We start from the raw sequence: 15,316 nt of genomic DNA, 5'->3' as shown, positions 1-15,316 counted from the left end.
GTATACAAATGTTCCTTTTTTCCCCCTCTCCTTTTGAAGTCATTAATTTATCAAAAGCATACTAATATTATGAAATAAAATAACCCATGTTTATATTTTATACGTGCCTTCCCACAGGCCATGCACAGAAATTTATGAAACTGCAAATTACAGCTCATAACCCGGGTGAACAAAGCCAAGAACTGGACAAAATAAAATGTTTGGGTGTTCTCTTAGTCATCCTCAGCACAATGTGGACAAAAAACAACACAGTCCTTAACATCTGATGCTATGAATGTCTAGCTTCTTCACTGATAAGGCTCCCCAGAGACAACATTACCAGTTAAAATGTGCCCAGCGCCTTTGACTCATTCTAAAAATACATCTAAGTAGTACAGCTCACCACAACTTTTAATTAAGAATCCCAGCAGGAAGTTAACTCTAGGCTCAGTACAGCACCTTCTTTGTACCTCTGCTTGTTTGCCAAGTCATTTCCAGAAAGGCTGGATCTCTGGCACAGAATTTGTATAATGGAGACTTCTCAAACATACTTTTACACAAACTTGCTCCCAAACTCTGCTTTTTTCCACTCTTTCATCTATTTGACATAATATCTTGAACCTAATCATCTAAGAATTACTGATAGGGCAAATTCTAGGTCAGTTCTGGTCCTGCTTAATCTCTAATCCTCTTTCTTATTTTTTTATAAAAGAAGACAACTTTCCATAGATACTTCTGTCTTTAAAGAAATATTGACAAACTGGTAGTTTGGGGGATTTATGTTGTCTTAGCATCCTTTCATCCATCCCTCTCTGTTACTTAAATAAAGAATTACTTTGGCCTGAGGCCCAGAACAGGTAAAATTCAATCCTTGGTGAATGGCTGGCTCTTCCACACATCAAAAAATTCTTTTAGAAGCTCCTCTAGTGAAACTACTGAGCTGAAAAAGGAATGAGGTCTCTCTAAAGCATCTAAAACTCCCTCTTAACCCTCAGAAAATCCAGGGAAGCAGACTTCATAAATGTAACAGCATTCTAAGGTCATCTTCAGATTACATTAGTAATTGCCATGACTTTTCATGACCCTACATAATTTGATAAAAATTAGTAGTAAAGTATCTGCTATGTAGGTGGAGAAATAAAATTACCAAATAAGAAAAAAAATCATAAATTATTTCTCTGCAAAAGGAAGGGAAGAGAGGCATGAATTTATAGAGAATATCTTCTAATGAAACCCATTGATATCAAGATAAACCAAAAGAAGGATACAAAGAAACCATTTCCTTTTTGGATCAAAATATGGGGGGTTTTATGCAGGTGGCTGAAGTTGCCTGAAGTTTGCGAGTTTCCTTAGAGCAGCAGTAGGGGACTGCTAGGTTTACATTACTAATGCTAGGTTTACATTACTAATTTCATTGATTTAATAATGGCAGGGAAAAATCATTAATCCTGCAAGGACTACCGAGTGCAGAAAAGACAAAACAGAGCAGTTTCCTGACTTACATTGCAAGAGTTTTATATTTATGGAAATCAGTACTGCAAATCTATAGAAGCAGGGAGACTGAGTAGCCAGAGAGGAAGCTTTTTTCTAGGGAAGACTTCAGAACTTTACTTCTGCTACACAGAGAAAAGGGGATGACCTCAAAGATAGTAAAGGGTATGTTATCCTTATTACAGAGCTGGCTGCACAGAACAATCTGCTGAACTTCTAACAAACACCTAACATAACAGATTACACGGTGGCCACAAATTCCCTTTCCTTCGTGTTAAATGAAGAAACAATGAATTCCTATTTTCTGTGGTTTATGTGTTCTGTTTTCTTATAATAAATTACTCCTTTTAGTAAATATTCCAAAGTTAAAAATGTTCAAATACCAAGTTAGTGGGATAAAAACACAGAAGTCCACAGTACTGAAAGCAATCAGAAATTTGGCTTTAGGAATACCCTAAGATCTGTATATAAAACACAAATGTTAAACCAAATCCATGCTACTGTACCAGCTGCGGTTTCATACAGCGATGAAAAAATCAAAAAGTATGAAACAAAATTTGTGAAATGTTACATATCACTCAGTGCATATTTGTGTGCATTTCAGGATGAAAGGAGGCTTTACAAACACTTCCAGAAAATCTGTTTTCTTCAGGATCCTGTCAAAACTGATATTTAAGCAGAAGCTTTGACTACTCACCACTTCCTTCTTTGCGGCTACGTGCACTGCCATCTCTGCCAGATTTAACACGCTGCAGAACAGTGGAAAAGGTTCAAAAAACAGAACAAAAAACCCATTTAGTAATATATATTAGAGAAAATAATTGAAAATTCAACTCAGCTTATTAATAAAACAGTAGAAGAATGTTAAACTAGACTTACTATACTGTAACTACTAAAGCTTGTTTCTCAACAGACAAAATTGTCCTTAAAATCAGGGTTAAATCCAATGTCTATATATAACAAGCGTTCTGTAAAATTCAGCTAGAATATATTTAAAAAATTATTTTTCTTCAGATAAAATTTATACAAGGAATGTGCATAAAAATAGCTCAGATGTTCCTTTGTAAAGCACAGCTGAAAAAACAGGCAAAATAGCCCTCCTTGCATGAGTTCAAAGTAGCCTCTGCCTATTAACGTCTTGTAAATCCCACAAGCATTTTATTATTGTAAAGACTCAAAAGAGAGAGGTCGGGGAATCTATAAAAAGAACTGTTCACCCTATGGATCTTGGATTTTGAATTTTTGGCACAGAACTGTGTTTCACAGCAAAATTTAATTTGCTGTTGAGTGTTAAATGCAAGATAAAGGTGAAGGTAAATACTTTAAAAGCTGTGTTTAAAAAGTCAGCTCTCTTGCATAGGGGAAGGCACCACAAACATTTCCCAGCTGTGTTTTTTTGAGTGTTATTTGAAAACTTTAACAGTTTATCAAAGCAATACCTCTGTATGACATGGCAGACTTAGATCTGGCAAAACACCAAATTTCTTATGCATACATCTTGTCAATTATAAGAAGGGACACCTCAGTGAGGGACTTTTTGATAGATAGGTACAAAAACTTGATGTTTAAAGCACTCAGCTATTAATAAAGTATCTCTGCATCTTAATCCAAAATAGAAATTCAGGATCTGATTAAAATACACATCATGTCTTCAGGTCAATTACTATAACTTCTTCACTCATTTTTCACCAGAAAAATATCATGAAGTCTGGCAAAGTTGGAATTATACCAAAGAAGTGAAAGAACTTTCAAGGTTCATGCCAACAGAAAAAGGAAGAACTCTTAAATCAAAACTCACAGAAGTCAGACAGGAAAGCATTGAGCCTAGTGTGAAACCAGGACTGGTCTTGGAGCAATTCAGTCTGGGACCAGAATTTCTCACACTTCTTTATTTGTTTTGGGAAATCCTCAAGTCTAAAATATGTTCTCCGAATTTTGGATTAAATATCCTTTTCACAGCCCAGTGAAGTAGCAGATATCAATCCTTCAGGAAGCCTGTCCAGACTCTCCAACTGTTGAATGACTGACAGTGTGACAGCAGAAGCTCAGCTTCTGTCTGCCCAAGGGAAGCTGTCTCTATGTGACAGTGCCCTCTTGGCATTTACATCCTAGGACTTTCCTCCCAAAATATTACATAAGAATTACAGCTTAAACATATTATTAACTCCTGTAAAATTCCAAGTGAGTATTTGTAAGTAATCCCATACTAAAAGGAGACATTCAAAATAGGTTTCCACCCTAAAAATGCCTATTTCTCCCAGGACTGCAAAAGACATTTAGGATGGTTAGCCCAGATATGGATGCCTGAAAGCAAAGGCAGTAAGGCCTCTCCAGCATTTGCACCTCTCATCACTGCTTCTCACCACACCCCATCAGCCCGTTCTCAGTCATTAAGCTCACTTAACGGAAATAAATAGTAATGTGTGTACACAGCAGTGCCAAGGAGGCTCTGTGAACTTTTACACTATTACCTGTCCTTTTTTAGAGTGAAGCATGAAAAAGGAAGACTAATGCAGTAAAAAAACCCCAATCAAAACAAACAAAAACAAAAACTCCAGCCCCACTCTTCACAACCCCCCTCCCGGTCTAAATGCTCCAACATATGAAGGTTGCAGTAAAAATTAAATGCTGTGAGAAGCAGGGAGAAAAATTTCTACAGGGAATGAACTCCACAGATGTTCCCAGATTCTTGGCTGGAAGTATTTAACATGTCCATATTTGAGAACTGAGGGAAATAAGTACTCCAGAATATTTATTTTGGTATAAACTCCATGTGGATATACTTATTCTGGAAAAACACCACCAAAATAGAAAATTTTGATAAATTTTTACAGGTGCAAAATGTGTGCAGACTGTGAAATGCAGGTATACTACACTAGCATTTTACCTATTTTGTCTTTACTGGGTGCAATTGAGAAGTCTAATATTGGGAGCAGCAATTGAACTGTATCTGTTACTGCTAACTGAAACCAGTATTGGTTTCAGTTGGGAAACTATTGGAAACATAGGTGGTGAAATATTAAAATTTGGTAATTTTAGAACTAGAAAGTATAGTTTATGACTGTATGGTCATGGATGACAGAAGGAACATAGGAAAAAAACCCTAGTAATTTCCAAAGCCAGATGGCAGAGAGAAGACTAAAAGTCACACACACACCCAACCAAGAAACAAACAAAAAAACCTCTTCCCAAATCCAAAACCAGAGAATGGTAACTCAGATGTAATAACATTAGCAAAAGAAGAAACTGCAGGGTTATTGTTTACAAGACAGCACTGATGTAGAGATTGTCACAGAAAGATACTCCACTACTAATGCAGGACAGGTGCATACTGAACTGCAGTATGTCCTGAAACATCTTTTCATAGAATCTTTGCTCCCTTACCAACTACAACAGTGTTCATTTTTAAGAAAACTGTGTCAGTGGGTTCCTTGGGAGCAGAAGTTGCTGTTCCCTTCTTTTGGGAGGCAGCTGGAAAGTTTTCAGAGTGTGGCAGAGGAGAAAGCCAGAAGAAGGAGATGGGAGCATGTCCCGCCAAGACAAGGAGATGCAAGAAGGAGAAGAAAGCAATTCCTCAGACTTCAGAGGTTCTGGAGAGAATATACTTGGAACCACAGGGGCAGATTTTTGCTCCCATTCAAAGCTTACTCAGGCTGGAAATACTGGGATGTCTGCAGGAATGAAGTTCGCAGAACTGACAAGAAACCTGTTATATTTTTATTATTGGTCGTGGTTTTTAGGGGGCACATAGGCAAGACAAAAGTTGGTCTGGGGGTGGTTTGGGTTTTTTAAACTTACAGCATTTCATTTCATCTGCTTAAATGAAAACTGGTTTAGTTTAAATTACAACACAATCAAGCTTATTCAAAAGGCTGAATTAATTTTTTTTCTTCTTTTCTGAGTGACACAGTAGAGGAAATATTTAAGGAGATCTACCTTAAAGCATTGACTAATTAAAAGTGCCATTGTAGACACATTATCTGTTTCAGACAGACCTGCTCTACTCTGTTCTCCTGAGACCCCAGAGCTGTGTGTCCAGTGTAAGCACATCCAGTGTAAGGACCTGTTGGAGAGGCCCCAGAGGAGGGCCATGGAGATGAAAAAAGAGCTGAAGCACTTCTCCAGTGAAGACATGCTGAGAGGATTGAAGCTATTCAGCCTGTGGAAGAGAAGATTCTGGGGAAATATTATTGTAGCCTTCCAATACTTAAAGGGGTCTTAAAAGAAAGACGGGTGATAGGACGAGGAGCAATGACTTTAAACTGAGAAAGGGTAGAGAAGGAGAAAAAACTATGTGGATGGGACACTGGAACAGGCTTCCCAAAGAAGCTGTGGATGCCTATCTCTGGAAATGTTCAAAGTCAGGTTTGATGGAGCTTTGAGCAACTTGATAGTGGAAGGTGTCCCTGCCCACAGCAGGGGGTTGAAACTAGATAATCTTTAAATGTTCCTTTTAACCTAAACCATTCCATGATCCTAATTTGCAAGGTTAGTGTTGTGACAGGATACATACTTTTGAACAGGAATACTGAAACACAAGACACAGAGGGAGCTTCCCACATCATGGTTGAATTATGTTCACTCTTACAGCCTGAACAGTCTAAACCAACTGTGCAATAACTTGTCCAACTACAAGTGCTGAATCCCACTGATACTTCTGTCATTCAGGTATGACTTAATGAATCCCTTTAACACAATGAAATCAGAATGAAAACCCCCATAATTTAAACATAATTTTTCTGTTACTAAAATCTTAAGTTACTTAAAGGATTTAAACTTTCAAATATTCTATCGGTAGCTTTTTCCTTGCCAGAAAGTACAGAAATGTGTTTGGGAATGCTCTTGCTTCCCATACAAAACAAACAAAAAGAGATATGACAATTTTTAGGGTTTTTTTTTTTAATTGTATTCAAATATTAACTTCCTTAAAGAAAAAAATGTTTTCTTTAAAGTGCTTGACATTTGCCTGTCTATAACTAATGCCTTCAGTGTAAAAAAAAAAAAAGCCAGAATTACATGCAAGGACATAGTCTTTCCTTCTCCAGGGACCTCTCTCTTTCTATAATCAACTATAAAATAAACCAGTTGTAAGTGGTTTTGCTGGTGAGCTTTCTCAAGTAAAGCACTGAGATACTGGAAGTTACTGCAACGAGCTATGTATATCACTGACATTGAAGTGATTAGAAACCAAGCAAAGCCTGTTTAACATACTTCAGTGAATCTCTTAATTCTGAGTTTTGCAGAATAAGAACATTATACCTGGTCATCTGTTTTGCTTAATATATTTATGGGGAGACATGGAAGAATATCAATCCCACTACAGCTGTGGACTGCTTTCTTTTGTCCATTTCCTCAAGTGCTTTGAATTTTACATTTACTGAAAAACCCAGTCAGTATACCTCAGCTAGCCCCTCAAAGCATGGTTTTAGCACAAAGCTGGAATCCTTCAGACAGTGTTTCCCCTTGTGAGTTTCATTTTTAAATCATCCTAGTGCTCACATGCATACTCAGGCTCCCTGGAAGCAGCTAAGGATTCATGTGTACATCATCTGGCATGAAAAGGGACTTCTTAAGTGTTAAGGACAGAATAAATTAGTTAAGACTTAATGTATCCTAATGTGAATATGTAGCTTTGAGGCAATTCTCTGGACAGGAAAAGCAAGCCTGAATATTTTGCAGCTCAACAGGATGGATAATGCTTTTCAAACAAGCAGCTGTTTTCAATTTTAACATCTTATTTTATCACCAAAATAGCAAGAAAACAATGCATGAGTGCACACACACAAACGTGAGCTCACTCTTCTGAACAGAGCACAAGTTATGATCTCATACCTTTCACAGCCCGTTACTTTTCCATGGAATTTTTTTTTTTTTTTAGTTTAGAAATTGGCACTCAGATGAATAGTTTACTTCTACCTATATAATATGTCAATGTTGCAGTTTTGTATATAACAAAAAAGAAGTTCTTCTACACGGACAAGTTCTTAGGCTTCCCTATAGTTGCATTATTACTTGGCTCATACATACACTAAAGTATTAAATAAAATCTGGCAAGTAAGTAGGAAAGACGACATTCCACAGACATTGAATTATGCGAATGGCTTTGGCATTCCCACCATGTCCACAAAGTCCATCTTTCACTAGTATACAGAAAATCTGGTGCTCAGAAACTAAGACTGAACAGTAATTCAAAACTAAACCTCCCAAACCCCCAAAACATAAGCCTTTGTAAAACAAGAAATTAACAACACATGTTATCTTGAAGATTCATAAACACTACTTCAGCTTCATCTACATCTGTAGCAATACTGTATAATACACAGAGAAATAAAATTACCTGCTCTCTAATTTCTTTTAATTTTTCTGCTTTCTTGAGCTTTGTTATATATTCCTGGAGTTCTTTCAGCCCCATGTCTGTGCAGAGACGAACTAAAAATCGCAGGCCTAATTGGAAAGCAAAGCATTGTTAAAAAAAGACTTAACAAGCAGGTCAAACTATAAGTGCACCCTGACAGAACTGGACATGCAGAATGGCAAACAGTGCAAATAACTGCAAACAAAGTGACTCTAGTCCAGTATCACTATACAAGTTGTGATGTTTTGCAAATAATTCAACATTTTCTCATGTGTCTGTATCCATTAACAGTACAAATACCATTGGTATATGTGGAAGGCAAAAGGCATACTAATTAATTTGGCTCAGAACTCAACATTTGCAAAATATTTTGAAAGCTGGAAAGCACAGAAACGATGCTAAGATATTACTGAGGAGCTGCAATCAAGAGAATTTTGTTGAAAACAATTTTGCAAATGTCAAGTGAATAAAAACGTTTTTTCCCTCTGCGGTTGACTCTTTGAAGAGTAGTATTTATAGAATTTAAAAAACCCCAACAAAGCTGACATGAAAATCAACTGTAACTGTATGATTGAACTAAAAGAATCCCTAAAAACATTCTCCTGAGACACTCTACCAAACTCTGAAAACACTGCTGGTATTCCTATGTGTTTTTCAACATTTGTTTCAAAGAACTGAAGCAGAAACAAGCAGGATGTGATCCATTCTCTCCAGACTGCTTTCACAAACATATTCTTTCATTTTGTGCAAAGTTAGTTTTCTGCTGGTTTAGGAAGCCCATGATCAGGGAGGGATGAGAGAAGAACCTCTATTTCAGCAGTAGAAAACTTAAATCAATTTAACTTAAATTGTCTTACCCAACTCCTGCCTCCATCTGTGAAATCTGTAGAAACTACATTCAGAAAACATATTTGCACCCTGAAATATGTGTGACCAACATGAATATGATATTTTGCTTACAACTCTGAGAATTTACAGTACTGAATTTCACTTGTACAAGAGAGCTGTGATTCCTCTTTTAAAAAGCAATAAATTTGTTAAAGCAGAACGATATTATTTTAAAATAAAATACAATGAATGCTCTTCCCACATTGCATCTGAAAGCACAGACTTATTGGCGACAACTTCATATTTTGGAATTTGTGAGGCACAGTGTGGGTGGAAGAGAATGTTTACACAACGACTGACAACCCCTATTTTCTACAGGGCTTTTTTATTTAGAGTACAGGTGTGACTGATTTCATAAAATGTCATACTCTTCAAAGCTGTGTTTCCCGTAGTTTAGTTTGAAATCCTCTATGGACTTTCCAGAGACTGGATGACCAACTATAGTTAAAAACCCAGTACAAAATCTCACCCTCTACATTTTTTTGGAGACCCTGACTTTGATAAAACTTAGAAATAACATTTTCTCGTATCTAGAAATTTACAGCAGGAGTTTCACCTAGCAGGAACAAGAAGAACAAATACAAATATTTTTCATAAGAAATATTAACTGAGTAACATAGTTGTAAAATCTAGGATGTATGTATGAGAAAGAACTCATCCAATACAACTCAGTTAAAGTTTATTCTCATTGCTCTTCTTCAGTATCACCCTCATAATTCTTAAATCACCCATCAGTGTTGTCACAAAAACACACAGTATTAGCACAAATAAAAATGTGAGTTAATAGAAGCATTTTCATACAGAAATACATCATATGATTACTAACACACCTATTCAATGGAACAAAGTTTCCTTTGATAGTCACCCCACCGAATGAAACAACTTACACTCAACATTCTCTGGGAATTTTCTGTGAATGACTTTGTACTTCTCCAGAGCTTTCTGGTAGTTGCCTGCAAACAAAACAAACATCTCCTATCCACATATTCATACATAAAAAAGAATATTTGATGAGAAATTGAATCACCTTAACATCAATTCATCTTTGTAGTTAAATGATTTAATTTTGTAGGACCAAATTTGTAAGACCAAACTTAACATTCTTTATTAATGGATAGTAAAAATTAAGAGCATCTGAAAGCAGCCCAAACTACTCTGTAAATAACAGAATTAATGAGGAGGAGGTTCCTGATTTTTGCTTTTTTTTTTTTTTTGACCTTCCTCTATGACACCATTGTTCCAGTGTCTCACCATGCTCACAATGAAGATTTTCTCCCTTATGCCCAGTGTTAAGTCTACCCTTTTTCAGTTTAAAACCATTGCTCCATAACCTGGAACTGCAGATCCCAGTCTGTCTCCATCTTTCCCATAAAACCCTCTCATTATTCTCCCAGCTGAGTAATCCAAATGAATAACAAAAAAATGTTACAAACCTGCTAGCAATTATAAAAAAGTTACAGAACTTACCGCTTCTCCTGTAGCAACTGGCAACCATCAGCTGCCACTTCACTTGTGTTGGCCTGCATATAAATAAAACAAAATCATGTACACTGCCAAACAACAAATGAGCAAATAATCTGCATAGTACTGGAAAAGACCTACTATTTAACTACTAATCAATTTTTTCACCTAGAAAGAATGTAGCCTGCTCAGCTCACACACAATTCACTGCTGCATAATGCACCTGTTTCCAGGACTCAGTGTCACTTATTTTCAGTCCTTGTTTTCAGTTTTTCTCAGGCTCATGATTCTGTGTCCAGACACAATTAGCAGACCTGACATATGAACCACTAATCATTGTCAGAGATGCAGAACCATGCAATGGGGGAAGAACAAAACACTAAATTGTATTCTGAGGAGGTCCCACCACTAGGGCATTCCTGCCAGGAAGCACAGTCTCTAACCACAGCTTTGAACTCTGGCTCCTCCTCTGTGCTATTGCCTCAGTGTCCTAGCTGCTGCCTGTCCTTCTTTTTTTAGCACATAATGGTGGCAGTATGGTCAGAGAAAATATTTGAGATGCTTGAGCATGTACAATAAAACTGTTGGACTCTTTCCTCATTTTTACCAAGCTAATGTGAAAATTAGGAAATTTTCATGTTAACAGTGTGAGCATTCTCTATAAACCAAAGCACTTTGCACATGTGGTGTACAATTGAATAGCAGCATATCCAAAAGGTACTGTAAGTTAACATTTTCAGAATAATTTTGTATTTATCCTCTTCAGCTTTCTCTCTTATCATAGCACTGGCCATTTTTAACTCAAAGCAATCTGTTTGCCTGGTAGATGCCAAGCAAGTTCATGAAATACAAATGCTGTACCTTTTTACTTTCAGCTGATTGTGTCTCCTGCAAACAAAGACAGCCAAACACACATCCTAACAGAATTTATTATGCAGTTCAGTATGAAAATTCTACAGAGAATAAATTGTCAACAGCAAGTACTAACTGCACTACTCCTTAAATTAATGATAGATTTGAGCATGCTAGGAAAAATAAAATAGTGAAAAACTGTTTCTGTCTAACATGTTATCTTAGAAGGCAATTTAAAAATTAGTTATTGCAATTAAAACACTGAATGCACTAAACAATTAAATTTAAAAATGCTATTCACAGTTAAAATAAGGATATAATTTTAAAATGTAACTTCATCTAAAGTTAGTAGCAACTTATATTTACATTTATATTTACTAATTAATATATCTAGTCTCCATTTTCAATACCAAATAAAGAGCAAAATATTTATGCTCTGTTATCTACTATTAAAAATCTCATCCCACAGAGAAAAAAATTTTTGTATTACAAGTAGATTACAAGTAATACTGAAGAATTTAACATGCCAATTCTTCATAAGTACTTTACAATCCACATACTTCATGCATGGAGTGAGAGTAACATGAAGCACAAAATATTTAAGTCTTTGCCAAAACAAGATTATTAAATAATTCTTTTTATTCTCAGCTGTTTCTTTCCAAACTTTCTAAGAAGGCTGTGAATGCCAGCAATCTCATAGCTTGACTAAAATTTCATTTTTTAAGGTGGCCAATATTTGTAGGGAAAAGATCACTGGCAAGCCTGTGAACTGTGATTTCTCTCAACTCTCTCCTGTGTATTTTTATCTAATCTATTTTTCCATTTCTTTATAAATATACCACCATTTGGGTGAAGTCTACTTTTATCTTATTTTTTTATCATTTTTGATCCTTGATTAAACCATAGATTTTTCTCATCTGTAATTAATGTCTACTCTAACCCAAGAATCTCAAAGCCAGAATTACAATTTTTGACTGAACTTTTTACTGAAACTATTTGCAATATCATTTTTCCTTGAATTCTATTGTACAAATTTTTTTGTTCACATGCTGTCTTGTACATGCAAGTCATTCAGATTCACAGAACAAAAAGAATGTCAAATTTTAGATCATCAGACAAGAAACAATAACAGAGTTTTGCTTGGCCTAATTTTTCATAGCTTTCCTAAAATACAAAATAAAGAAACTCACACTTGCAGGGAGTGAATTTTAGTTCATCTATTAGCACAAAATTCTTCATGAACCTATAGACAAATATTTGTTTCCACATAAAAAGACTGTGTGCATGTATTTTTAGAATTCTCTTTGAACTCTGGATTACAAATTTAAATTTTACCAAATTTTATTTATAAACTATTCTATAGTCAGGTCCCTTTGTGAACTAAAATAAAGTATATTTATGCACTTAGTTAAATGCATCATATTCTGCTAAAGAAAAAATTTCAGCAATTAAGCTGTTGAACTCAACTCAGTATAATTCAAACATTTTTATCAGGATCAGTTTAGCCTGTCAATTTATTTTCACTGACTACTCGTAGCTCAGTACTGCAGATTTTTGTTTATATGCCTTATTTGATGGAAATAGAAGTTATGTGAAAAGAGGAAATGCAGCAAGAACAGCTAAAACATGCACTTATCTAAACCACAAAATCCTCACTGCATAATAAAACAATAGAAAATAAATATTTCAAGTAAAGCCACAGTGAAAGAGGTCTTGGTGGCTGTGGAGAACTGTTCTCCATTGCATAGTTGTGTTTAATGGCAGATAATAGTGAAAAACAGGTTGTAATGCCTAACACTATCTTAGGCCCAATGGAGGATCTTATTTAATACTGAAAATGCACAGTAAGAGCGAAAACACACTGTAAATGAACAGAAAGTTGAGAAAATTAAAAATATCAGAATTAAAAAGTATTCTTAACCCTGCTGTTTGCTAATAGCATTAAAGTTATCCAGCTGATTTAGCTCTAGGTATACTGATGAATGTCTAATCAGAAATGTGAGTAGGTATAGAATAATAACTACTTACAGGATAAGTGCTGCCCTTTCAAAGTACTCAATGGCTTTTTCACAGAACTGGGTGTCAATGTAATATGCTCCAAGCCACTCAATGACCTCAATGTTGGAAGGGAAATACCGGTATGACTGACAAAATAGGAAAGGTAAAAAACCACACAACTTTAGTGATAAACAACATCTTTATGTTGCTCCTGGAATATCTTACTCAAGTGTTTAATTCTCCAGATGCCCCAAACATGTAATATAAATGAATGGAAGTAGTGTGCTACACTAAGTGATCCTGGTGGGAGGAAAAAAAAAGCATACCAAGTTTTCTAATTGCTTTTTAGAATAATTTTTAGAATGCTTTTTAGAAGTTACTCAAGATGAGTCTGTCACATTTTCCATTTAGCCTCATTTGAAATACTATTTTAAATAGCTTGCAGCAGCAAAAACATTTATTTACATCACATCTATGTACAAACAACTTACCTAAAACATTAAACAATGCTAATTAATCAGTGTACAATTCCACATTCATATCAATCTACTGGAAAACTCCCCCAAAGCATTCCTTTCTATACATAACTATATGAATAGCATTTTCAGCTTTTTAGAAATGGCCTCCAAAATAGGCTGCAAATTTATCATCAAACACAACTCAACTGGTAATTCAGACTGCAATAAACCTTTGGTCATCCTTACATTGCACAGATAAAGAAAGAACTCTCAGACTGTACCAGACACCTCCTGACTTATTCTTGTTTCTAACACAGATGAATCTTAACAAACTGGACAGTAGTGCAGCTGGTTTGAAATGAAAGAAGCACAGGCAACTGTGTATACATAATGTATAGCTATACTGTTCAAATATATATAAAAATTTCCAAACATAAACAAAACACAATATATATGTATCTCAATATCTATTATACAGAGTTTCTAATCAACTCAGTCACATTACTTACCTCTAAAATTAGTTCTATTATATGCCGATTTTATTTTGTTCCAGGCTATATTTTAAATTAACATTATTACAGGTTAGTGTAAACAATGACTACATTTAAAAAAATACAAAGTCTGAGGCCAATGTCCACATGGAAACATAGCCTATATATTTCCTTAGGATCTGACAAAAACCAGATTTTGTTAAATTTCCCTTAGTATCTCTTTTTTATCCTCTTTTTTGAATGACATTTCATAAGGTTAAATTAATCAATTAATTTGATATAGGAACCTATGGCAAAATTTTCTTTACTTAGGACAGAGTGCATTAAAAAGCAATATAAGAGCAAGTACCTCACAGTAATAATGAAAGGCTTGGGATTTATCACCTTCAGTATCATATAAATTTCCTAGCTTTGAAAGCACATGTGGATCAGTTGGTACTACACTGATCAACTGCAGCAGCCACTCTATGGCTTGATTGGGATCTTCCATGATCTGGTATCTGAGTTTTCCTCAGTCAAGGACTGATGCCAGTGGTAGTCTGATTTACTCAGAATCACTATTATTTTACCTAATGCAATCCATATGCTGAACACTACAGCAGTCACTGTACTGTGGAGATACAATTACTTTTCCACACTGTTTCACTTGAATCAGAAAGTATTTTTGCTATGCTAGAAGAAGAAAAGTATTCAGAGACTTTGTCTGCTCTTTCACCTTAGAACCACGTTGGACTCAACAGAACTCTGGGCTCAGTTGTCCTCTCTCTCTCTGACACCAATCTTACTTCCTCATTTTTAAGAATGAAGTGTGAGAACTAGGTCATTTATTTACAGCCTTTACAACCTGGCTAGTTTCTGTACTAACAGCACTTTGTTCTAATGTGAAAACTTCAGCAGTTAAAACTGCTATACCCAAGAACAGCCTTTTGCCAGCAGAGTGTTTTTCTGCTGTATGTCTAAGGAGCTCTGCAGCACTGTCAGCTGGAGCTACAGCCCAATCTGTTTTATCAGTTTCTGCTTCATCCTACCTGACATGAAAGAAGCTTCTGAGAATTGGTGGAAAGCAACTTTACATAGCAGTGGAGCAGACAAGCTCTTCCCCAGATGGATACTCAGAGATGTTGGGCCATTTATGCTGCTGTAAAGGGGCTATACATGGAATAGAGATCAGATCCCTTCCATATCTTTGGAAGTTACTTATTTTACTGACTAGAATATATTTTTATTACCTACACTATTCTTAAAAGTGTAGTATATCAACAGGAATCTGTTCTGCCTTGGGGAGGATTTTATTACAGTTTGGACATCCTCAGAAGCATTGTTAAAGAAGTTCATAGTTTAGA

The 15,316-nt window shown here is 35.6% G+C and overlaps 1 protein-coding gene across 1 annotated transcript in view; it reads right to left on the bottom strand.

Moving 5' to 3' along the window:
• Positions 1 to 15,316, bottom strand: part of IFT88 (intraflagellar transport 88) — a 41,031-nt gene that overhangs the window by 6,941 nt on the left and 18,774 nt on the right. Inside the window, exons 19-24 of the mRNA XM_079301484.1 lie at positions 14,323 to 14,473; positions 13,055 to 13,170; positions 10,181 to 10,233; positions 9,601 to 9,666; positions 7,808 to 7,914; positions 2,168 to 2,219 (exon numbers count right to left, since the gene is read on the bottom strand). Coding sequence (XP_079157610.1) covers positions 2,168 to 2,219; positions 7,808 to 7,914; positions 9,601 to 9,666; positions 10,181 to 10,233; positions 13,055 to 13,170; positions 14,323 to 14,473 — 545 coding nt within the window. The remainder of the gene's footprint in view (positions 1 to 2,167; positions 2,220 to 7,807; positions 7,915 to 9,600; positions 9,667 to 10,180; positions 10,234 to 13,054; positions 13,171 to 14,322; positions 14,474 to 15,316) is intronic.

Source organism: Erithacus rubecula (genome assembly GCF_903797595.1).
Source record: "Erithacus rubecula genome assembly, chromosome: 1".
Taxonomy (NCBI): domain Eukaryota; kingdom Metazoa; phylum Chordata; class Aves; order Passeriformes; family Muscicapidae; genus Erithacus; species Erithacus rubecula.
This window is presented reverse-complemented; position numbering and strand designations above follow the sequence as displayed.